This window comes from Lissotriton vulgaris, chromosome 3_1 (assembly GCF_964263255.1).
Source record: "Lissotriton vulgaris chromosome 3_1, aLisVul1.2, whole genome shotgun sequence".
Lineage (NCBI taxonomy): Eukaryota > Metazoa > Chordata > Amphibia > Caudata > Salamandridae > Lissotriton > Lissotriton vulgaris.
In genome coordinates, this window is record NC_141689.1 from 453,984,487 (window position 1) to 454,009,464 (window position 24,978).

Here is a 24,978-nt window from a genome sequence, read left to right on the forward strand (position 1 = left end):
GTTGGGGTCTGTGTGGATCTGGAAGTGCAGGTGTTTGGCATTGATAAGTGTGTCGTCGGTGCTGGTTGAGATTCTGAGGGTGTTTCTGTGTTCAATGGCAATTCCTCCTCCTGTGCCGTTGGTGCGGTTCCTTCGGGTGTACTTGTAGCAGTCCGGGATGGCTATGGCGATGTCGGGTGCCGAGGAGGGGTTCATCCAGGTCTCCATCAGGATGGCGATGTCGGGGGAGGTGGAGTCAAGTAGGTCCGAGAGTTTGAGGGCGTGTTTGCGGGCAGAGTGGGTGTTGAGAAGAAGGCATCAGAGGCTGTTGCGACCTACCCCATGGGTGTAGTGGTGGTTTGGAGGCGAGGCTGGTGTAGCTGCAGTTCTGGCAGGAGAAGGGTCTGTGTGTCTGCTTCGAGGTGGCCTGGCGCAGGTGTGGAATCGGCCATCATTGAGTGAGTGGAGGGTGCTGGCGTCATAGCGGCATCAGGTGACATGGCGTTTGCGGGGGTCAGTGGGTCTGGTGCTGGGCACGGTCCAGGTGCGGAGAGGCATAGGAGGTGGGACCACGTCCACGTCCACCCAGCGGCCACCATAAGAAGTGGAAGTGGGAGGGAGGAGCAGCTGGGAGGAGGGAGCTGGACGAATGGGTGACCGGGGGCGGGGCTGCAGGGGACGCAGCAGCAGGAAATTGGAGATCAGAATAGGTGGGGAAAAACAAGGCACAACAAGCAAGGAAGCACAGGGAATGAAAACAGACACAAAATACAAGCAAAATCTATCTGAATGCAATAAGGACAGAGTGCAGAGTTAAAAAGATGGCAAACATGAGACAGGGGCAGTGCGAGTACCCCGATACCTACAGTCCACCACTGGGCCACCAGGAATGAGGCGCAGTTGGTCGCCTGCGGGTGGAGGAGGGCCTCGTTCTCACAGCAGCAGCAGAGAGCGGGACACGGGCACACAGGTGGTGCTGTGCAGCGTGGGGAGCGACCTGTCGGAGAACAGGGTAAAGGGTCGCTCTCCTCACCGCTCAGCCATAATAGGGGAGGTGGGAGGGAGGAGCAGCTGGGAAGCGGGGGCTGGATGAATGGGCGAGCGGGGGGTGGGGCCACAGGGGAGGCAGTGGCAGGAAAGGAGATCAGAACGGGTGGGGAAAAAACAAGGCACAGCAAGCAAGGAAATACAGGGAATGAAAACAGACACAGGATACAAGGAAAATCTAACTGAAAGCAATAAGGACAGAGTGCAGAGTTAAAAATATGGCAAACAGGAAACAGGGGCAGCGGGAGTACCCTAATACTTCCAGCCCACCACTGGGCCACCAGGGATGAGGCAGAGGTCGTAGCCGGCTGGGGGAGGAGGGCTTCGATCTCACAGCAACAGCAGCGAGAGGGACACAGGCACACAGGTGGTGCTGTACGGCATGGGGAGCGACCTGCATGAGAACAGGGTCAAGGGCCTGTGCAGCTTCGGCCCTCCTGCAGGGTAGTACTTAAATGCATCCGGGTCCAGAGGCAAGGGTGTAAATGTTTAGAAAATCAATCAGGCCTGCCCAGTTCAGCATGCACAGATCAGTGCTCCCAAATACTCACCCAGGCCAGGCCAAGGAAGCAGCCACGCAGTTCTTTTAAGCCTGGCTGATGGGGGTGGGCCAGGTGGAGGGTTAGAGAAAGAGCGAACAGTGCCCCCCACTCACTCTCACCTGCGGTCCTGTGCAATTCAGTCAGCAGCAGGTCCGATCATTTCACCACGTTGAGGGGAGCACAAGCTCAAGTTGGGGGCTATATAGGCCTCCGGCAGCTGCAATTCAGGCCGTGCACCAGCAGGCCCACCGCAGTGGTCCCACTCCTACCTCAGCAGCCTTGACCTGGAGGTGTCCCTGCCGGTGATAAGTTATTTGCTGTCTGCCGCAGCTGTCCGGTGAGATTAGCCGTGCATGCAGGCGTTATCGGGGCTCTCTTTGACCAGCCACCCATGCCGGGGCTCCAGTCCTCTGCCTGCACTCTGGATCAGACACTCAGATAATTGAAGGGCAGCGGGGCTATCAGGAAGGCGTCTGCCCCTCGTGCTACTTCCGATGAGACCCCAGCTTTGGGTCGGAAGTCCTCGCCCGATTGTCCTCCATTCTAGGACACATCCGCTCCTCAGTAGACGTACGTCGCTTGGGTCATATTTCGGTCTACTCCAGAGGTCTTCAAAGTTTTGGATGCCGAGACCCCCCTGTCAACATAACCAGGTGTAAGGACCCCCTCCTGACAAAAATTTCTAAACCTTTAGGCAGGGCTACTGGAATTATGAGGCAGGTGAGGACCAAATTATGCGACAGGCTTGACTAAATTGTGTGAGTAGAAAATGTAAATAATGTTCTGTGATGCTGCGTATTTTGGGATAGCATTGCTTTATTATTTTGAAATTTTTTAAACACAGTAACATTGAGGAAAGATTTCACCCCATCAGTACGAGTTTATAACCAAAATACAGCAATTAACATCAGAAAGATGTCTAGTCAACCTTTGTGAAGGGCCTCCCACTCCGCAGGAATACGCGCTGCCACATTAGAAGCTCACCTGGCCATGGCCGGGAGCAGCAAGGATCCCTTCAAACCCTGTCGGTCTTGTGCAGAGTTAAGCAGTTTACCCATGCCCCTTTCCTCTCACCCCTTCCTTCCATCGCTCTCTTCTCTCCTCTCCCTACCCCGGATCCCTCTCTCACATTGCAGGCAGATGGTTATTAGCCCCAGGACACCTTTTGTAACAGTAGCACACTACAAATGTAAATAATATTAGGCAGAAGCAGGGGATCCACTAGACCCGAACTTCAGGGGGGGTTTAACACTCCCAGCCAGGGCTGGCCCTAGTACTGGTCGCACACGATGCAACAGTCTTTCCACCTTCTCCATGAATTCCCTCACTACCACTCACCAACAATACACCTCATCTCTCTATAGCACCTGTTTGACAAAATACTCATAGTTTACTCACACTCAGTTCTGTGATGTAAATGTTACATCTTCTGTGTACCAGGTACTTTAACCTTCTGTACTGTGTGGTTGACAAGAGTGCCCATGTGACTGCACCGAGAACAATGCAACAGTGTGAGAGTAGGGTAAAAGGAGTGACTACAGGTTGAGTGAGGTGACCATATGAATTTGGGTTCGGCTGTAAGTGCAGAGTGGGACGAATTAGTGCATGGTTAGTGATGGCCTTGTTTGAGTGAGCTACAGATTGAGCAGTGAGGGGGGACAGGTGAGTGACGTGTCACATGAGTGCAGGATGAGAAGTGTGCTCATGTTACTGCAGGGTGAGGTACAGAGTGAACAATGCAAGCACATTTTTAGTGCAGAGTGATCACTGTGAGAGCATTGTGGGCGGGTGAATGTTGTGAGTGCATGGTGATCAGTGTGAGTGCATTGTGATCAGTGTGAGTGCATTGTGATCACTGTGAGTGCAAGGTGAGCGGGTGAATGTTGCAAGTGCATGGTGATCAATGTGAGTGCATTGTGATCTGTGTGAGTGCATTGTGATCACTGTGATTGCATTATGATCACTGTGAGTGCAGGGTGAGCGGGTGAATGTTGTGATTGCATTGTGATCAGTGTGAGTGTATTGTGATCACTGTAAGTGCAGGGTGAGCGGGTGAATGGTGTGAGTGCATGGTGATTGGTGTGAGTGCATGGTGATCAGTGTGAGTGCACGGTGATCAGTGTGAGTGCAGGGTGAGCGAGTGAATAGTGTGAGTGCATGGTGATCAGTGTGAGTGCATTGTGATCAGTGTGAATACATTGTGATCAGTGTGAGCGCACTGTGATCACTGTGAGTGCAGGGTGAGCAGGTGAATAGTGTGAGTGCATTGTAATCAGTGTGAGTGCATTGTGATTGCTGTGAGTGCAGGGTGAGCGGGTGAATGTTGTGAGTACATTGTGATCACTGTGAGTGCAGGGTGAGCGGGTCAATGTTGTGAGTGCATTGTGATCAGTGTGAGTGTATTGTGATCACTGTGAGTGCAGGGTGAGCGGGTGAATACTGTGAGTGCATGGTGATCAGTGTGAGTGCATTGTAATCAGTGTGAGTGCATTGTGATCAGTGTGAGTGCATTGTGATCAGTGTGAGTGCATTGTGATCACTGTGAGTGCAGGGTGAGCGGGTGAATGGTGTGAGTGCATGGTGATTGGTGTGAGTGCATGGTGATTGATGTGAGCGCATGGCGATCAGTGTGAGTGCACAGTGATCAGTGTGAGTGCATTGTGATTGCAGTGAGTGCATTGTGATCGCTATGAGTGCATGGTGATCAGTGTGAGTGCATTGTGATCGCTGCACGTGCAGGGTGAGCGTGAAAGTGAAGGGGATAATGAGAAGCGAGTTGTCTGAAAGCAGGGTGCATTCCCAATAACTTGAAGTGTAGGGTTTCAGATATAAGTTAAACTATTGCTATAATGGCATTAATCAGGGATTGAGGAAATAAATAATGTGCTGATCCTGCAACAAACTTCCAGTCTTATGATTAGGGTGACCAGCTCATTATTTTGATGGCCCAGAAATAAGCAGTCACCTAAAGCTATATTTTTAGCACTTATCTGTGAATACTTAGAACAGCAAACATAATTAGAAAGCACTTTTAATGGTGTCACTTTTAATTGTGTTCTAGGGCTGCCTCAATGATCCATGACTGAAAATTAAAGAGAACAAAGACAGAAAAGTCAAATAACTACTTAATACATACTTTTTTTTATTTATAACTCTATTTAGTGTCAAGAGCAGGCATTTTTCTTTTGGCAACCCAACTTTATATTCCTTTTCATTAAATGCATTCTCACACTACAGCAGTAAGTGTAAAAATACAAATGTAAGGAATAGGCCCAGGGGGTACTGGAACCATAAAAAACAATAAACCTCTGTAACCAGTTTACAAAGGCATGTAAATATGCTAATGGTCTTTAAAGACCTGTGAAAAAGTCGGGCGTGCCAGAGATAAGACTCCAGACACTGCCGAGCCGAGCCCCCGGCAGCGCGAGTTTCACTGCAGCAGCCTGGGCTGAGACACGGGACGGGGGAAGAGAGGGGCTGAAGCCCTGGAGGCCAGAGGAGAAGTGTGTCTGTGAATGCGCGACCCCCTTCACACCACTTCACGACCCCCCTGGGGGTCGCGCCCCACAGTTTGAAGACCCCAGGTCTACTCTCTCCACAGTGCCGAATTCAGCCTCTTAAGTGAGCATGTCCTGATCTTGTCTGAGGATATGCTTAACTCGCTGGGTTGATGACCTGCGGCACTCAGTAATGCAGCTGGATCTTGGCGCCGGGGCTTCGGAGCTCTTCTAAGCTGCGTCCGCCATGTTCGGTGGATACCCACACCCCCTTCTAGACATAGATGTAATTTGACTTAATGTGTCCCTCCTTGGACCCTTTTTGAGACTGGAGAGCAGTAGCACCCTTTTTTGCTACAGTATGGCTTTTTACCTGTATGTATAATTTTATTTATACCTCTGCATGCTCTTAAGATAACCTTTCAGCTCCAGTGCTTAGAATTATTTTGGAAATTCACAAACAGTACCAAATGCAAAAGTTATAATATTTATAACGTTGTGGAGTCTGTAGAAAAACATGCTGCTTTGATATTTATTTCCGAATAAATAAATCAAATGCTCCATCCTTACTTCTAATTCCTGACTTCTTTTCAAAAAGGAATGCAGAACTGTCTTTACATCACTGCAAGTGATCATTACCAAAACATATCTTAATTAGCAGCAAGAATGTGTTATTATGTCTTATTAATCGATATTATTGTGTACACAAATATTTCCTACATATTTAGCACTAAAAATATTAATTTGTATATTGCAAAGGATGTCTCTGTCAACAGCTGTGCTTGACACACAATGGACACTGAAGAAATGTATCAAAATATTACATTGAACACAGCTTACATCTTAAGTATGAGCGTTCATTCTATTGTGTTTGTATGCTCGCATCTAAATCTCATTCTCATCCCTGGACACATTTTTACTCTCATTTCCACCTGCAGTTATAGCGCGGAGATACCCCTTCGGGGGTCTAGTCTGGCGCTTTACAAGCATATAAAATAAAAATAAATAAAAAATAAATTTAGAGCCTGAGTAAGAGTTACCTGGGCTGGCTAACATATGGGTGCAGTGGAGACAACTCATTTAATTTAGACTCTACCGCCGGGTTAAGTGTCAGTTCTTCCCTTAATTAGCTTCTGCATCCAAGGAGGGAGCCATTTCACGGAATAAAAACAGTGGTGCCAGGTTCGCCACTCCATGCTGCATGGCAGACTAGTGACCATGAATGGTATTTCAAAAGATTGATTTACAAAGTGAGCTCCAGCTGCTAACAAAATAAAGTAATTTGCCCCACGTGCTATGAGATGTATCCTAGTCTGTGCCACTATGGTTCTCATGTCAATCTTAGAAAGGATGCCTTTAGAGAAGCCCCCAATTCCATCCTACTAGTATTGCGCCCCTCACCAGGGCTGTCCTATTAAGGCCCTCCTTTAAATGAACCCCTTAGCCCTCTTATCACACTTTATCTGTCTATGGATGCCATAAACTTGAAGCAGAAAAGTGTCTAACTTAAAACAATCACATTAGGTTTTCTCAACATAATGCCATATACTTAAAAGTTGTATCAAAGGAAACTTGTGTTGTAAAACAGTAGGTGTTAAAACTCTGGAGTGCATAGCTACAGGTATGCTTTTCTCTCCTCAACTGCCTGTGCCTAAGACAGCTCTCATAATATCAATAAATATTGTTAGCTTTAGAATTAGAAATATATATATCAGTACTTCGGTATTTATAACACAACCTGCGTTTCATCCAGTGTCGGCATTAAATACAATGACCAATGAAACAGTCACAGGACCGAATGTTCAAACAGTATTACCTGTGCCTGGCTTTCAGGCAGTGTTGGTTTTATCAGCCTGATTTGGTCTGAACATCGATTTCTTACCAGGTTCTGCGGGGTGAGCTGAACTGGACTGGACACATGATATCGAGCAGAGTGATAGCAACTATAGTATTCTAATATATTATCCCCTGAACTTTCTAATTTTTTAAGTTTTTGCCGATACTGGACAACTTTAATGCTGAGACCCATAATGACAACACAAGCAACAACTACAATCCCTAACAAAATGTCGAACGCCTGATTCAGCTTATCAAACTGTTCTTGGCAAACTTGCCCAGACGTCAGAGACACCGGAGCATATTCTTGAGAGAAAGTATTCTTTGCTTCACCGGTAAAGTTAGCTGGAGCGACGGGCGCAGGGATTTGCACCGATGCTGCAGTTATAGTCTCCATTGACTGGATGCCATTGTAGTGGTCAGAAAGATGATGATTTCCAAGTGATGTTGGAGTTTGTAGAGTGATAGGGATGTTTGGCATCACGTGCCCTTTTGTAGGCTGGTGGCTGGATGATTTGTACATCTGAAAATCGAACCAAGCCATCACTGTAGTCGCATTCACACTGGTGGATTCAAACTCTCCACTTGGTTCAGAAGCTGCTGACCTGCAATCCTCAAACTCTGCCCGTTTAATGTTTCTTAATGGTCTCCCACAAAGATTTGGAGGATTTTGACAATAAATGTTAACTGTTATTGAGGAGGATTGGAGCCATCTGTACAGCCCGAGCAGACTGCAGTCACAACCCCAGGGATTATAACTTGCCTGCAGCAAAGATAAAGAAACTAGCGGCTGGAGCACTCTAGGTTCCAGACCTGTGAGATTATTATGTGCTAAATTCAGTACTTTTAGACATGCTCCTATATTTTCGAATGCACTTTCTTCAATGCTAACGATTTTGTTCCTGTCCAACTGGAGGTACCTTAGCTGATGCAGAAATCTAAACATCTTTGAAGTAATTATATCCAACTCATTATTGCTCAAAACTAAATGGTTAAGATTATTTAACCCAACAAAGGCATTATTACTGATTTGTTTAATCGTTGCTTTCTCCAAGAAAAGATATTGTAGCCCGTCCAACCCTCTAAATGCCATGGGATGAAGCGATTCAATAGGGTTATTTGACAAAAATAACCGTTTCAAGATTTTTAGACTTTTAAAGGTATTTGATGGGATAAGACTCAAGTTGTTGCCTTCAAGGTGTAGCTGTTCAAGTTTCAAAAGACGGTAAAATGCTGAGTTGGATATCTTTGAAATCTTGTTGTTGGCTAAATTAAGTGTGTGAAGACTTGTCATCCCAAAGAAGGCTCTTCTGCCAAGAGCGGCGAGATGATTTCCTTGTAGACTTAAGTATCGGACGGCAACAAGGTTACAAAACAGTTTCCTAGGAAGGGCAGCCATTTGATTATACTGCATATAAAGGTAGTTCAAGTTGTAAAGCCCATCAAAGCTCCCTGGGTTCAAATATTTAATGTTGTTATTATTCAGATGTAAATAATATAACCTCTTCAAAGTACAAAATGCCTTTGGATGCACTTCACAAAGGCCAACATTATCCATATAGAGTATTGCAAGTTGCTGAAGGTTTCTAAATTCGTTCAGATTTACTTCCGATATATTATTTCCACTCAGGTATAAGAGTTTTGTGCTTATGGGGAAAGTTTTTGGTACAGCGGTCAGACCCACACCACGGCAGGTGGCTTGTTTTACAGTGCAGAGCTGACAAACCGAAGGGCAGCCACATATTTCCTTTGGGATTAACAAGAGCAAGAAACAAGGAAGAAGCCTTCGGACACAGCACACCGAGTCTAGAAGTCCATCCATCACTCTGTCTTTGATATCCATGTTTGCTTGTGATCTGGCTTTTAGGAAATAAAATACAAATAGTCAAATGCATAAAATTACAAATATTCAATGCAGAACATGAAATACATTATTGTTATTAAAAAGAAAGCACATTTAGTTTTGAAAATATATTTAATAATTCAGTTCTTAGTAACTGCATCAGCATGTTTTATACCTCAGTGACTTTTGTTGCATAAACATAATGTTGCAGGGTATTTATCACCTTCTTTGTTATAATTGACCCTTCGGAAATTATGTGATGGTTTCTGGGGTTGCAGCACCAAAAACTCACTTCCAAGGGTCCAGGACTGGATTTAACACCACTTGGCAGAGCAGGACTCATAGCAAAGGAGCCCAGGAGCTAGAAGCAATATGCAGGTGTAGTATTTGATGTCCCTGGGACGTCAGTATCAAGAGGCAAGTCCAAACAAGCCCTTGGAGAACCTTTAAATGCTGGACGTAGAGAGTAAGTCCAGTCCTCTCACCCCAGGCAAGAAGCAGCAAGCAGTAGGCCAACACATCAAAGCTAGTAGCGAAGCGGCAGTCCCTTCTTGGCAGCACAACAGCTCTTCTTCCTAGCAGAATGTGCTTTGTCCAGAACTGTTCTGACTATATGGTGACAGAGGTCCAATACTTCTACCCAATTTGGCCTTTGAAGTATGGAGTCTTCAAAGAAAGGTCTTTGTAATACACATGATCATGCCTTTCATGGCCCAGGCTCCATACAGGCTACAGGGGGTATTCTGCTCTTTCAGGTGCAATTGTCAGCTCCTCCCTCTCACTCAAGCTCAGGAAGACCCACCAGCCTGGTAATGGGACATCAGGATATGCAGGGCATACCTCGGCTCCCTTTGTGTGTGACTGTCTAGATGGAATGTACAAAGCCCCCGTCACCCAACCCAGATGTGTATTCTAGGGACAGGCAGAGGCACAGAATGGTTAAAGTAAGAAAATGCCAACTTTCTAAAAATTGCATTTTCAGACCCACAATTTTAAAATCAACTTCCCTAAAAGATGTGTTTTTGAAATTGTGAGTGAAGAGACATCAAACTTACTCTTTCTATCTTTTCCCAATTTGAAGTTACACTTTTTGAGTGTAACTTCAAATTGGGAAAAGCCCAAATGCTAACCTATGGAAGAGATAGGCATTGCTGTAGTGAAAAACGAATTTAGCAATTGTTCACTACCAGGACATGTAAAACTCAACAGCACATGTCCAACCTTCTAAATATACTGCACCCTCACCATGCGGCTACCTAGTGCCTACCTTAGGGGTGCTTTACATTTAATAAAGAGGTTTGGGTCTGGCAACTTGCCAGGTCGACACAGCAGTTTAAAACTGCACACACAGGATCTGCAATGGCAGGCCTGAAACAGGTTTGAAGGGCTACTTGTTTGGGTGGCACAATCTGTGCTGCAAGCCCACCAGTAGCATTTGATTTCCAGGACCTGTGCACATGTAGTGCACTGTAATATGGACTTATTAGTAGACTAAATATGCCAATCATGGAGAAACCAAATTACATTTTAGACACAAAAGCACATGCACTTTAACACTGGTCAGGAGTGAAAAAAGTGTCTAGAGATCCAAAACCAGAAAAATAAAGTCAAATACAGAGAAGAAAGAAGGTAATAAGCTTGGTGTAACCCTGCATAAATTGCCATTTTCAACAGAGGAGCTGGGCCCAGCCCCACTGACACTTAAATAGGCTGTGTCCTATCTCCACACAAAGGGCTGTATACCCCCTGTAGTTAGCTGGAGCCAGGGCCTGGAAGGCAGCCCACCTGTGCACTTCAAAGGTATTGCTCTAAAAGCTTCTCCCCACTTCAAAGACACAACGTGGTATAATTACTGAATCTCAGACACCAACTCTTCAGTACACTTCTGGCCTGTGGATACTCTTCCAGGAAGAAGGGCTGCTGTGCTGTTGACAGGACTGCCACTCTGCTGGACTGCTGCTCTGAATGACTACTGCCATGGTCTGGTGACGTGATGCCTTCTGCACTCTTGCCTCGGAGAGAAGTACTGGACCTACATCTATTGAATCCAGAATGTGACTCCAAGGGCTAGTTGGGTGACCTCTAGATCTGAAGGCTCAGGGACACAGGAGGCTTCCAGCAACCTTGTACCTGCAACTGGTCTCTGTCAGCTGTGAGTCCACCATGCCCAGTGGTGTAGCCCCAGTGCTGGACCCTTGGAAGTGGGTGTTAAGGTGATCTTCAGCAAATGTTGCAATGTTATGGAACGCCCTGCCCCCAGCAATTCAGCAAGCCCCCTCTGAACTCTGCTTTAAGAAGATGCTAAAGACATGGCTTTTTACTAAACCCTGCTAAACTCCATCTCTTCTTACCTCAAGGTCAAGTGTGTTCGTCTAGCGCCGGGACACCTCCTCGAGAGGTAGCTGTTCGCGCTTTACAAGATTCCGTATTATTATTTACAAGATTCCGTATTATCTGCCAACCTCTGTGGATCCAGTGAAACCAACGCATCTCCTCTGATGTGCAGTGCACCCCAAGCAGAACTGACATATCTCCGCTGCTGCATGGATTGGATCATCACAAAAACCTGCATTGCTCCCACAGCCTGCAATGCCTTCTGAACCAGTACCATTGAGTTGAGTAACAATAAACATCTGTTATTAAGCCCCATACCCATCACGGTGAACACACGCTTCACAAATACACATTATGTTATGTAGAACCACCATTGCACAATGCATCATCGGCATGGCCTGTGCATCCCTCTTCAATGGCAGCCTCGACTGCATCAACAGACTCCTCTTTGCAGCCTCACAGCTCCTCGTAACTGATGCATCGCTCTGACTGTGCAACAGAACCTCGGATCCTGACTTTGCAGTGCAAGCCCCAATAAAGGGATACTCAAATACAGTGCAGGTCCTCACATTGCCACTTCGCCACATCTCAGACCCAATGTATCACTTTCAACTGCACAATGAATAGTCAACACTGATCCTCACAATGCTCTGCAAAGCATTATTTAGGGTACTTTGTTCAGCGGGATCAACTGGGCCCCTGTTGCCAGCCACACTCCATCGCATTGGCATGAACTTGTGACTGTGTCCTGGTACGGCATGGCCAGATATCCACAGTTGGCACTTCATGCTTTTTAGCACTACTTTCACTTAATTATTTTAAATTGGATATCTACTGTTCTAATGATTGGAGTTTGTCATTCTGGTCTTGTTTTATTTATTGAAGAACGTTCTGTTTTTCTAACTTAGTCTGGGATATTTTTTGTGTGGTGTTTTCACTTTTTTTACTGTTTGAAGTGTTGCGCAAATACTTTGCCTCTAAGTTAAGCCTATATGGCTGAGATACCCGCCACCCCCTCTCAACACAATCCCCAAAGGAGGGAAACCGGAACCAGTTCTTGAAGTTTTTGGATGAGGGAGGGAGTGACCCTCCCCGGCCGTATTTATTAAAACAAAAAATTAAAACATTAAACAGTTTCATATTAATGTACAATTTCATTACCACATTGCGATGTTTGGCTAACCTTAACAGATTCTCTAATACAGAGGTTCTCCTAGCCGAACTAACAACCTACAAAACATTTTCTTGAAATTTTGAAATTGTACATCCTAACGTTTAAGGGCCAACGGCAAGGTCGTAACCGGTGTCAAGATCCCTAACCAGAAATACCCCCCCCACTTGGGAGGGGCGACAGCACTGAGGCGTACCTCGAGTGCAACTACCAATTTCCCTTGACTTGACGGGGGCACCAATAAACTCGACGCCACTTAAAGGTCGTTCGAGGACTCGTGTGAGGTATCTAGAAGGTAGCGTAGACCTCCCCCCAAACCCCACACAACTTACCACATCTGCCGTCGCAGACGTCACTGGCCCCGGGAAATTCCCCAGGAGGGGGCTGTAACCCCTCCTACAAAGGAAGGGGCCTTGACCGCCTTTCCTTTTCTTTCGGCGACCCATCCTTAGAAGGGACCGCCTCCCCGTTGAGGGGCCAAAGGCCACCTCTCCCGAGCGCTCCCATCCGTGTTGGGTGACGCCTACTCATAGGGATCTTCCAATTAGTGCTCACCGATCATGACCTTACCGCCCGACCAAAATAAATACGACAATGCTAACAAAACTAAAAATACATTGGCCACTATGACCGAAAAAAGCATGCTTATAAATGGACACTAAATCCGAATTTCTTTAATCACAAACAGACATAAATTAGACCAACTTTATTACTCACTCAATATCAACACGATAATACCACAACCTGTAAACGAAATAGAATTATCGATCAACTTTTATTACAAACAACTGGCTGTCTTCAGGGGCTGGTGGGTGGGTCAAAATTGGCTCTTCGTTCCGTCTCGAGCTCACGTGCAGCGAGGAGGTGCAGCTTCAGAGCACAGGAACAAGAGGATGCCTTCTGGTCTTGCGTCCCTTTTTATCCGTCTTCAGGGCGGGCGTAAACCCGCCCCTGCCTGCCCCGAGGGCGTGGCCAGCCGCGTCAGTGTCTAGGCCAGCCCACTCTAGGGCGGGAAAAAGCGCGCCCCGGCTACGCCGCTTCGGGCATACCAGCCGAGACGCGCCTCCCGCCCAAAATGGCTTCCCGGGGGGATCGAGGTACTCCGCCATACGTTCGGGGGGACCGAGTGGTCGCCCCTTTCCATATGGCTGAGATACCCGCCACCCCCTCTCAACACAATCCCCAAAGGAGGGAAACCGGAACCAGTTCTTGAAGTTTTTGGATGAGGGAGGGAGTGACCCTCCCCGGCCGTATTTATTAAAACAAAAAATTAAAACATTAAACAGTTTCATATTAATGTACAATTTCATTACCACATTGCGATGTTTGGCTAACCTTAACAGATTCTCTAATACAGAGGTTCTCCTAGCCGAACTAACAACCTACAAAACATTTTCTTGAAATTTTGAAATTGTACATCCTAACGTTTAAGGGCCAACGGCAAGGTCGTAACCGGTGTCAAGATCCCTAACCAGAAATACCCCCCCCACTTGGGAGGGGCGACAGCACTGAGGCGTACCTCGAGTGCAACTACCAATTTCCCTTGACTTGACGGGGGCACCAATAAACTCGACGCCACTTAAAGGTCGTTCGAGGACTCGTGTGAGGTATCTAGAAGGTAGCGTAGACCTCCCCCCAAACCCCACACAACTTACCACATCTGCCGTCGCAGACGTCACTGGCCCCGGGAAATTCCCCAGGAGGGGGCTGTAACCCCTCCTACACAGGAAGGGGCCTTGACCAACTTTCCTTTTCTTTCGGCGACCCATCCTTAGAAGGGACCGCCTCCCCGTTGAGGGGCCAAAGGCCACCTCTCCCGAGCGCTCCCATCCGTGTTGGGTGACGCCCACTCATAGGGATCTTCCAATTAGTGCTCACCGATCATGACCTTACCGCCACAGGCCGGATAGTTGACCGGCTATCCGGACCCCCCACAAAGCTCCTACCTAAAGGTCATGTTTTAACGTTTTTAACCATGCTAAGAAGTCTGCTATGAGTAACTCATTCCCCACTCGAGACAAATGCACACCATCCCCCAAATACATACTGTCATCATTAATACAGCCATGCGAAATAGAATGCAATGTCCTGGAACGGAACAACCTACTCACTTTGTTATTAAGCTTTCTAACAGAATGATTCAAAGCAGGAATAGAAATAGCCCCCCGCCACACCTTTCGTGGGATCATATGGGACCACGCAATTGTGCACCCCGGAACTCTCCTCGCCAACCAACTTACAGTGGAAAGCATTGCCTCCAGGAGAAGTCGTCTACCGGTGGTGACCAAATCATTGCCCCCTAAGTGTACTATGACTATAGACGGCGGTGACCTCGTCCGCCCTAACAAACCCTCGAAAAATGTTTGAAACTGGTCAATACAGAGACCGCCTCTTCCGTAGAAGGACACCCTGTACCCGTATTCCCCAGCTACGTGAATCATGTCACCTGCTTTGAATACGTCCGCGGCACGCCTCACGTATGAGTGGCCCACGACCCACACCTCCTTTCTCACAGCCGGTGATGTCTGACCGCTGGCCCGGTGTTGGGTCGACTGCATAGTCCGCCCCGCCTCGTAGGCTTGCGCAACTGAAAACCAAACAAAAACAAGAGGCGTGAGTACATTATTACAGCTTCACAACATGTGCAACCGCACATACCTCTTATAACAATTGGAGGACCAACGCCCCACTCGTTTCACTTGTTCAACATTAAGACCCCTGGCTGTAGCTTCTGTAGCAGCCCCTATCCGAAAGGAATGGGTCCCAAACTCGCCCGGGTTCAAGCCCGCAGCGGCAATTGACATCGCAAGCACCCGCTGAAACTGAAATTTCGTCAGTGGGGTGGCGTCCGCGTGTCTCAACAAGGTCCCCCCCATGATGCCACCCTTCGTGCCAGGTAATCTTCTAAACACTTTACCGGACACATGGGGGACCCGGGAATCCTGCGTATGATTATGCAGTCACCCATCCCAACTTGATCGGTCTTGGACCTGACAAAGGAGACAGTCATTGTCTCCCCTCTGATCTGAACGTGTTCCTGGCACAAACCCCCTGCCACTTCCTGTTTGTTCCTTGCTACCAGTTCGCTTACCCGCATCCCCCCGTGAAATGCTAGCGTAAAAGCGGCTCGGAACAAAACCGTCTCAAACTGAGATGAACATGTGGCAGGGAGTGTGGCCAACAACTGGGCCAACCTATCCAAACCTATCGGGCGCCTCTCATCTACTCTGCGACCCTCAAGGCGTTGCCACCCACGCAGCGCTTTCTGTACAACGAAAGACGCTGTCGGGTCCTGGATACTATGAGCCCTGGCAACAAAGGAAATGGCAGCGCGATGCCTCTGGGCCGTAGCCACCGATTTCCCAGCCCTACGTAAGGACATCAGAAAATTCACTACCCATTCCTCGTGGCCCCAAAGCCTCTCTCTATCAGTCCCCAAAAAGGCTAAATAGGACCGAAACGCCCCTTCATATGCCTTCCTCGTCCTTGGTGCTAGACTCTCTCCCACGAGGTGACGAAGTTCGGGGCACCGAGAGACCAGAGAGCTTCGGGAAAGGGTGCCGGCTCTGGGTCCGCTGAGGGAAGGAAACCCGAGAAAGCCTGCATATGAAAACGAGACAGTGCATCAGCCGCCTGATTCATTACCCCTGGGACATGTTTTGCTCTGAATAGCACATTCAGTTGCATACACAGTAAGACAATTTCTTTGAGGAGTCTTAAAATCAGTTTACATCGTGCTGCCTGACTATTGATGCACTCAACCACGGTCATATTGTCAGACCAAAATATCACAGAGTGATCTTTGAACCCTTCGGGCCAGGTTCTCAGGGCCACCAAAATGGGGAAAAGTTCCAAGAAAGCAATATTACTTGTCAGACCATTGTCATGCCACCATGTCGGCCACCTCTGTGCCGACCATTTTGTGCCGAAGATGGCACCAAAACCTATGCTACCTGCTGAATCTGTCCATAGCCCCAGCTCGTCAGAGGACACGGCTGGTTTGTTCCAGACGACTCGACCATTAAAGTTCGCCAGAAATGCTAACCAAATACGCATGTCCTGGCGGACCTCAGCCGATAGTCTCGTGCGATGATGGCCCTCCTTTAGGCCGACCATAGCTTGGGCAATTGAACGGGAAAAGGGGCGGGCCATTGGTATCACCCTCAGGGCAAAATTCAACTGTCCCACCAACTGCTGTAATTGATGCAGCGTAACTTTAGATCGATTTATACACACTTGCAAGGCTGCCCTGAACTTCCACACTTTGTCAGCTGGCAAACGAAAACAACCCTCACTGGAGTCTAACTCAATCCCCAGAAACTCGAGGCAAGTCGCAGGACCCACCGTTTTACCCGGTGCCAATGGCACACCAAACTGGTTCATTAACACACAAAATTCGGCCAAGGCCCGGCCACATTCGAGATCCCCGGCTGCCCCAAGGAACAGAAAATCATCAAGGTAATGCATTACATGTTGGAAACCCGTCCTCTTTGTGAAGACCCATTGTAGAAAACTACTGAATTTCTCGAAATAGGCACAAGATATAGAGCACCCCATCGGCATACACCTATCCATGTAATAATAACCCTGAAACATGAAACCCAGGAGACGCTGGTCGTCTGGGTGTACCGGGAGCAATCGGAACGCTGACTCGATATCTGACTTCGCCATCAGCGCCCCGGGCCCCAGGCGATTCAAAATGGCTACGGCCTCATCGAAGGATGCGTACCGCACCGAACATACTTCTGGATCTATTGCATCGTTTACAGAAAGACCACGTGGAGCTGACAAATTATGAATCAGTCGGAACTCACCTGGGTCCTTCTTGGGGACCACCCCTAAAGGAGAACAAACAAAATTCTGCACCGGGGGTACACTAAATGGGCCGGCAACCCGACCTCGAGTAACCTCTTTCCGGATCTTATCCTGTACCACGGTCGTATGCTGCAGGACGGAAAGTTTATTTTTACACTTCTCCACACCCTGAAAGTCCCCTACCGGGATGCGGAAACCATACGAAAATCCGTTCCGCAGCACCCCAGCAGAAGTACGATCCGGGTATTCACTGAGCCAGGGAATCATCGCCAAGGTATCAATCGGGGTAGGTAAAGGTGCCCCTCGGACTACGTTAGACCTGTTTGGCGCCTCCCCTCCCCCCATTATCACCCGTTTTGGCTCTGCACGTGGACTCAGGATGGGACGACCCGCACCCACTACATTCATGTTTAAATTTACACGATCCCTGGGGCCTAGTACATTTACCTCTGTTGAAGTTAAAGCAGAACCCCCTTTTTCCTGTATTGCCGGCAGGTCTCGAGTAATCGTCGGTACCCGTACCTGAACGAAAGGGCGTCCCCACATATTGGCGGGAGGATTCGCCAACATTACTTCCTACCAATGGCATCTTCAACATACCTGTCTCCTTCATTTTATCCCATGTCAAAGAATCATAACAATCCCAGGTTAAGCTTTTATTATGCTCTTTAGCCTTTCTAAAAAGATTATCGTAGCAGAACCAATGGTTACCCTGGTGTGATGTCGAGTACCCCATGATTCGCGACTGATAGGTCGGCAACTCGGAAAGCAACTCGGGCCTACGTTCCCCTAAGATTGACGTAAAAATTCCCCATGCTTTGCCCCAATTGCCGATATTCTCATTCACTTTAAAGGCGGCCATTTTTGCGCGCCAAACACTGGGATGCATGAGATCTTTCTGACCCTTAACATGCTCCACCTCATAATGATCAACAAGCAACGAGAAGATGTTCACATATTCCCCCGCCCAAATCTTTTCCTTAATTGCCAAAGGAACATGTTGACCCAACCTTTCTCTACGAGAAGGTGCTGACTCATCCCTCGCAATCGGCAATGGCCGCTTACCTGCACCGGACGCTGCCTCTGCGGTCGCAATCGTCCCTTGTGGCTTGTCAACTACTGCAGCCGGCGCGGACACCTTGGCTGCATCCCGTTTCTCGCGCAATTGCTTCATTAGCGCCTGCGCCTCGGCAGCCGTGGCGCCCTCACTACTGTCGCCCAACCACGCTGCAAGTTGTGCTGCCAGCTCGGGCGGCATATCTTCATTGGACACCGGGGTGACCACCACGGGAATCGGATTCCCCTCCGCCGGTACTGGGGTTGGCGCTTCGAGCGGGGTACAGGGAACCGGGACGTTTCCCCCGGCTGGTCCCCTCCTTGGCCTCTTGGCTCTCCCTCCTGGAGCTGCTCCAGCCGACGGACGTTCCGGCCCCCCTTCCCCGTCTCTCTCTGCCACCCGTTTCTTCAGCTCGGTCATCTCCTTCATGAGAAACCGAAGCATCTGTTCAGTCGTCCCGCCTTTCTTGGGCATTTCTCTGACAGAGTATCTGAAAGACAAAAAGAAAGATTACAACGCTCAAAATTGGCTCTTCGTTCCGTCTCGAGCTCACGTGCAGCGAGGAGGTGCAGCTTCAGAGCACAGGAACAAGAGGATGCCTTCTGGTCTTGCGTCCCTTTTTATCCGTCTTCAGGGCGGGCGTAAACCCACCCCTGCCTGCCCCGAGGGCGTGGCCAGCCGCGTCAGTGTCTAGGCCAGCCCACTCTAGGGCGGGAAAAAGCGCGCCCCGGCTACGCCGCTTCGGGCATACCAGCCCAGACGCGCCTCCCGCCCAAAATGGCTTCCCGGGGGGATCGAGGTACTCCGCCATACGTTCGGGGGGACCGAGTGGTCGCCCCTTTCCATTTGCACTGTGCCAAGCTACCAGAGGTTTGAGGTCAGATTAATTTAGGGTTAGCTTTTGCCTCACCCTGATAATAGTTGTGGTTGCTGCTTGACCAGGGGCCATACCCCAGTCAACCAACAACACAATTTTTCACAGTGACTGATTACCAGTTCGTAAAATGTTCATACAATTGGCCACTAATCTTTTTATTCTTTAAAAGATAAATCATCTTCACCGCAGAAAACATTTTCATAATACTGTTAGGGAACATTTACAATTTCCAACCCTCTTCCCATAATGATACAAAAATGTTGGGCAAAATTCTATTAATGAAATATGTTCATGTGTAGTGTGGGATTAACAAATGTGTTAGGTTTCTGAAAATACTTTCAGTAATCTGAATTGCAGTATAAACTCTCTGCAGGGGTAACTTTTTTATTCCAAAAACAAGTAGCCTGAAGTATGAGTTAGCCCATTATAGGAATAATAGCTGCATGAGCTCATGTTGTGTTTAACTCTCTTTATCTGATTAATATTTGTCTAATAATGGCAAACACAGCTGGTTAATTTAAGCAGAAAGGAAACCACCAGCTTGCAGTAAGTGAAATATTGTCAAGCCACAACAAATACAGCAGACTATCTATTTCAACAAACAGGAAGAGAAACAAGAGACAGTAAGCACATATTTACAAGAGATTACATTTTGCATTTTTGCACATTTTCTTCCATTATATGGGGTAGTTCATTGGTGGCCACATTTAGTGGCCACTTAGTACAAGCATCTTTTTCTTTGTATCACCCACTTTTTTTACCTACATTTTGTAAATGGGTCCCTTACCGGAGTCTCACTCCCAGTAATTTCATGGTAAATAGGACTGCACATATTTACCTCCAGTGTTCACCTTTTAAGATAAGGCCACTGCAATGCAGCTAGGGTAAGGGGCATTGGGCTAGTTACACTTGAACATGTGTACACACACGTGTGCCCCGGGTTCAGACTACAGTTGGGTGCAGACTAGTAGATGCACACAGGTAATCCACCTGTGGCAGTTAAAAACTGCAAGTGCAACCTTGTAGACTTTAAATGTTGAGCATGTTTTTTCAGTGAATTTCCCCAGAAATGATTTTCACAATGGCAAGGGTGGCTGCTTCCGTAAGGTTTGGACGACATTGTTACATTTAGTAAATGCTAAATGTGGATTAGTGGCACCTAGAATAATTATTCTTTCCCTCATTTGTATTTTAAAATCCTTTTTTAATGGTAATATCCGATTTTAATTAACTATTTTAGAAATACAATTTGTAGAAAGTTGGCATTTTCGTGCCTAATGTTTATTGGAGTTTTCAGCTGCCTTGGCTGGTGATGGCTCTCCAAATGGGAAATGCATATTGGAACCAGGAAGTGCACAAAAGGAACTGGATTTAGACTTGGAGCTGAGTGGGTCATCCTGACAGGATGCTTGAGAAGAGCCGTGCCTTGCCCTGATTACACTCAAAGGCACCGTCCCCAGCACACACACAGAGGCTTGACACTAGGCAGAATGGACCTAAACCTAGGGAAGAGGGGAGAACTGACCAGAGGTTGTGGTGTTGTGGTTAGAGCTGCTGACTTCCAAACTGGGAGACCAAGTTCTAGCCTTGGCGTTGACTTAATATCCTGTGATTCTTGGAAAATCACTTACTGAATGTGGCCTTGTGTAATGTAACCACTGCTCATGAAAAGAGCTCCAATATTTTGGGTATAGTTTGTGTTATATACAACTGCAAAAAACATATAAAAACCAGTTTTAGGGTGAGACAAAGGGGCGTCCTCCATCCACGGGCTGGACAGTACATAAAAGTGGAATCCCCAGAACATGAAGGAGAGCAAGACCCTGTATTGAAAAGGTGGCACCAACATGGTCAGCTGGAAGGACAAGCCCTCTGATACCCTTATGGACTAAGAACTTTGCATGCAGTTGACCCCAGGTTAAGTGAGTCTCTCCATGACCTGTAATGCTGCCCCCAGACCACATTGAGGTCCAGAGTGGGCAAGAGCGTACTTATATGTCCTTTCAGAGAACAGGAGGCCTGGACAAAATGCTCCAGGTGGCTAGGGTGCAGCACCAGGAGTGAAATGAGCCAAAGATCATGTACATTGGCCCATCTGGGTCCAAGTTATCTGGTCCTGGACCAAATGGGCTTCCATCTGCACTATAGATACGATTTGTCTTTATATGCAAATGCCTTGGCTGTATTGTTCAAGCAATGTTATTATTCCACCTCAATTGATTGCTGTAAAAGTTCAATTATCTCTTTAATTCACAAAAACAAGTTCAAGGAATGATCTTGCCAATTGTACTCTCATTGCATGTTTTTTACATGAAGGATACAGGGTGTGTCTTACTATCACTGTATGATTACAATATAGGGCAAGAAATGGTAAATATTACCTGTGATTTGAAACTGTCTTCCAGACTTCCTGTTGCACAACTGACAACATAGTAGCATTGGTGATGCTAATCTATCAATGCAATGATGAACCCAAAAATGTATATCCTTTTTCATAGACTTTAAATCCCCTTCAGTACCAAAGACTGTGTCTGTCACAGGAGAAATATCACACATTGGCATATCAACAGTCTGCTACTGGGTGCAAATTCTGTTCCTATATCTGGATTCAGGTTAAACCATGGGCCATTATGTCCCTCATCAAGAAAATTAATATGACTAAAGAACTAAAGCAGGGCGTGTCCTTATCCCCCTGAATTATAACCTTTATGATGCCAACATTGGTCGAGGTACCATCCCTCAGAGAGTCTGGCCACCAAAATTAGGAGGTGCGTCTTTACACATCAAACAATATACTCATGAGACTGTTCTAGATTCAAGGCATATTGAGGCACAGCACACTTTGCATGCACTAGAGGAACATTGCTCAAAGAATTGATTGCAATCAATCACATGAAATCACATAAAATGTAACATTCTTGTCTTTAATATGAAAAGCCACAAGAACTCAAGCTCGTGGTGGCTGCAGGCTAAGCAGATTTTATAGTCACATGAATGCAAATATTGAGGAGTAACATTTTATGCGAGTCTTCCTACGGATACACAGGACAATTGTGATATCCGAAGCAGATTTGCTCATTTACGTGTTGCAGCGCCATTATTTGGTGATATATATAAATATTTTTTACTTCTAAAATATGGCTTGGAAGCTTACCCAAAGATCATCTTCTGTTGTTTAGACAAAAGCCAGTGTAAATTATTCAGAGCAATTTTCCGTCTGCCACTTACATCTTCTCGGGAGCTAGGAGAAATGTAGGAATTGGGAGTTTCAGTTGAACAATTAGGTTATTCTACAAACAAAATGTATTTCTGGTGCCAACGAGTCTAGCAACATGGAAGGCAAAAAGCACAGAAACCCTATCGCATACTCACAGACATAACCGTATTGCTCTTCTGGCTAAACATGTAATTTTCTCAATTAAGATAGTATCTTTTTAACCAGGAGGAATTAAAAACCGCATTGAAATTTTCACGTAATAACAAGTGAAGATGTTGAGAATATGTTCACAAATGTCCAGCTTATGATACTTGTTGCTGTCGTTTTTTTAAGTTTGCAGGGTGGACGGATTTGCTACAGTCTTTTGTGGAATAGATCTTAAGAACTGGGATTTGCTTTGGAATCATGTTTCTTACATGTAGATAGCATTTCATTTTGATAAATGGGTTTACCAAGTTTATGAGAGTGATGAAATGGAATTTTTCATGCAAAAGTTTTGTATGGTATCTGGGTCAAGATGTTAGCACCACGGCTATGAAATCTCACATGAGTGAGGTATGGACTGACCCCAACAGGAGGTTCTAATTTCCCTATCAATGTAAATATTAGCCTCATGACTAACATTATTTGTTATTGCTCGCAGGGACAGAATTGTCCCCCAAAATTATCTGGTAGCGATAGTTAGCGGCCTCTTGAATAACATGGTTATATTTTCTGTTGCTAGGACATTGACCATCTCTTTAAATGAGCCAACTTAAGAAAACAAGCTTTGTTTGATACAATCAACTGCTTTATTTCGTTTTAATTGTTTTTCCTGTCAAATCATTGATAAACATTTACTCATTCTACAATAAAAGCAAGTCCTTTGAAGGTTATTCTTCAGAATAAATGTTCAACAAACTAGTAAAAAAACAGCTAGTACCATCTAAAAATAAGTGTTGTTGCTCACAGCATGAAAGCTAAGAATGTTTACAAACATACTTAGGGCCCGATTATGATCTCACTTGAAAGGGCTCCGAATGGGATCCGTAGCAAGCAAATCCGATTTCCGAACGACTTGTACCGCTGTACGTGTGAGCAAGTACAATGTGAATATATCGCCTTGCGAGCCGAGCGTCTCGTACCCGTCAGCGAAGCCTTCCAGACGACCACAACATGGTCGACTCTTGCAGCGCAATGGTTCAGATTTCTGAGCGACCTAGTACAATGCACACGTCGATCAGCCGGATTGAGTTGGAGCTTCTAACTCGTAAAAGCTCCAGGAAGAGTACTCCGGGGGCCGTAGCAGGCCCCCTTCATCTTGGGCCCTCTGAATTGATCACAGGGGGTGCCCATGGGTCCCCCCCAATCCAAGCATGCACAGTGTGTCGGGCACCATGGGTAACCGCTACAGGATGTATGCTTTTCTTCACACATTTTCTGTAATGGGAGCCTGAGTAAGTGTCTGTACGCAGGCTCCCATTGACTTAAATGGAAGTACAAGCGAACCGAGTTCGCATGCTTAAGGACGTATCATACTCGCTCGCTTGGGCGCCCGGAGCAGGTTTCGCCCGGAAAGTCCCCGGATCCGAGCCGTACAGACGGGATCGGAATCGGGCCCTTAGTGTGAAGCAATCATGGACCAGAGTAATGTCGAAGAGAAGGTAAATCGAGCTTCAACAACAACAATCAGAACTTAACTTCACTGAACAAAGATATGAAAAAGATTATTTACAGGACTTTTGGCTCTCGCTGTGCTAGCTTGAGGTGTCTGAAAGCTTAACACTGAGGGCCCGATGTAGGTAATCCCAGATTACCGATTCTTAAATACCGAATCATACAGATTCGGTATTTAAGAACTGGCAATCGAATGTGGGTATTTTCACCGAATTCAATACCCAATCGGTAAGTTTCGGTATTTACCGATTCGGTAATTACCGAATCGGTATTTGCCATTGATTCCTATTGGCCTTGAAGCCCATAGGAATCAATGGCAAATACCTATTCGGTATTTTACCAAATCGGCAAAATACCGAATTGCCAAGTTGGACAGGGTGTCACTTTGACACCCTGTTGCACCCCTATTTCTGGCTTGTGTGGCATGTGACACACATACATGCCCTTAGGGCATGTATGTGTGCCAGATGGCACAGGTGTACATGCACAGATGTGCATGTACACAGAAATTCTTAATTTACCACCCAAAAGTATTGGGTGGTAAATTAAGAATTCCTAAGGGCCTGTGGCACTGCAAACTGTGCCACCTACATATGGATTTACAGAATCGGTATATTTACAGATTCAGAAAAATACCAAAGCGGTAAATTTACCGAATCGGTAAATATACCGATTCTGTAAATCTCGAGCCACCTACATGTCAAAAGCCAAATACCAGTCGGTAACGGCCAAAATCGTCCGTTACTGACCGGTATTGGCCGACCTACATCGGGCCCTAAGTGAGGTGCTGGTAGATAAAGCTAACACCATTAACTCCTTGTCTTACATCCTCATTCCTTTTCAGCTTGAGCTTTGCCTTGTCCAACATACAGCCAATTTTTATCGATCATATTTCAGAAATAAAAATTAAGTGTTCATTTTTTAATTATTACACCTGGGGTACAAGAGGCACAAAAATCTAGAATTGAGATTATTACTTGTGGTTCTTATCATATCACAATTAGGAAATCTCAACTCCTGTTGTAAGGAAAGTAACTTCTTTGAAATAGCAATTCCCAGTTGGTCGCAAATCAGCCTACCACATGAATATAAATGAGGAAGGTCAAA

General features: G+C 46.5%; 1 protein-coding gene across 5 annotated transcripts in view; it reads right to left on the minus strand.

The window, feature by feature from the left end:
• Positions 1–2,446: 2,446 nt before the first annotated feature.
• Positions 2,447–24,978, minus strand: part of LRRC70 (leucine rich repeat containing 70) — a 76,744-nt gene continuing 54,212 nt past the window's right edge. For 3 of the 5 annotated variants that reach the window (XM_086960682.1, XM_086960683.1, XM_086960684.1), the window contains 2 exons: positions 22,153–22,239; positions 2,447–8,757 (listed from right to left, as the gene is read on the minus strand). In XM_086960682.1, the coding sequence (XP_086816808.1) occupies positions 6,852–8,757; positions 22,153–22,163 (1,917 nt within the window). In that variant the 5' untranslated portion in view covers positions 22,164–22,239 and the 3' untranslated portion in view covers positions 2,447–6,851. Of the gene's footprint in view, positions 8,762–22,152; positions 22,240–24,978 lie in introns of all 5 variants that reach the window. The other 2 variants (XM_086960686.1, XM_086960685.1) reach the window with 2 other exon arrangements.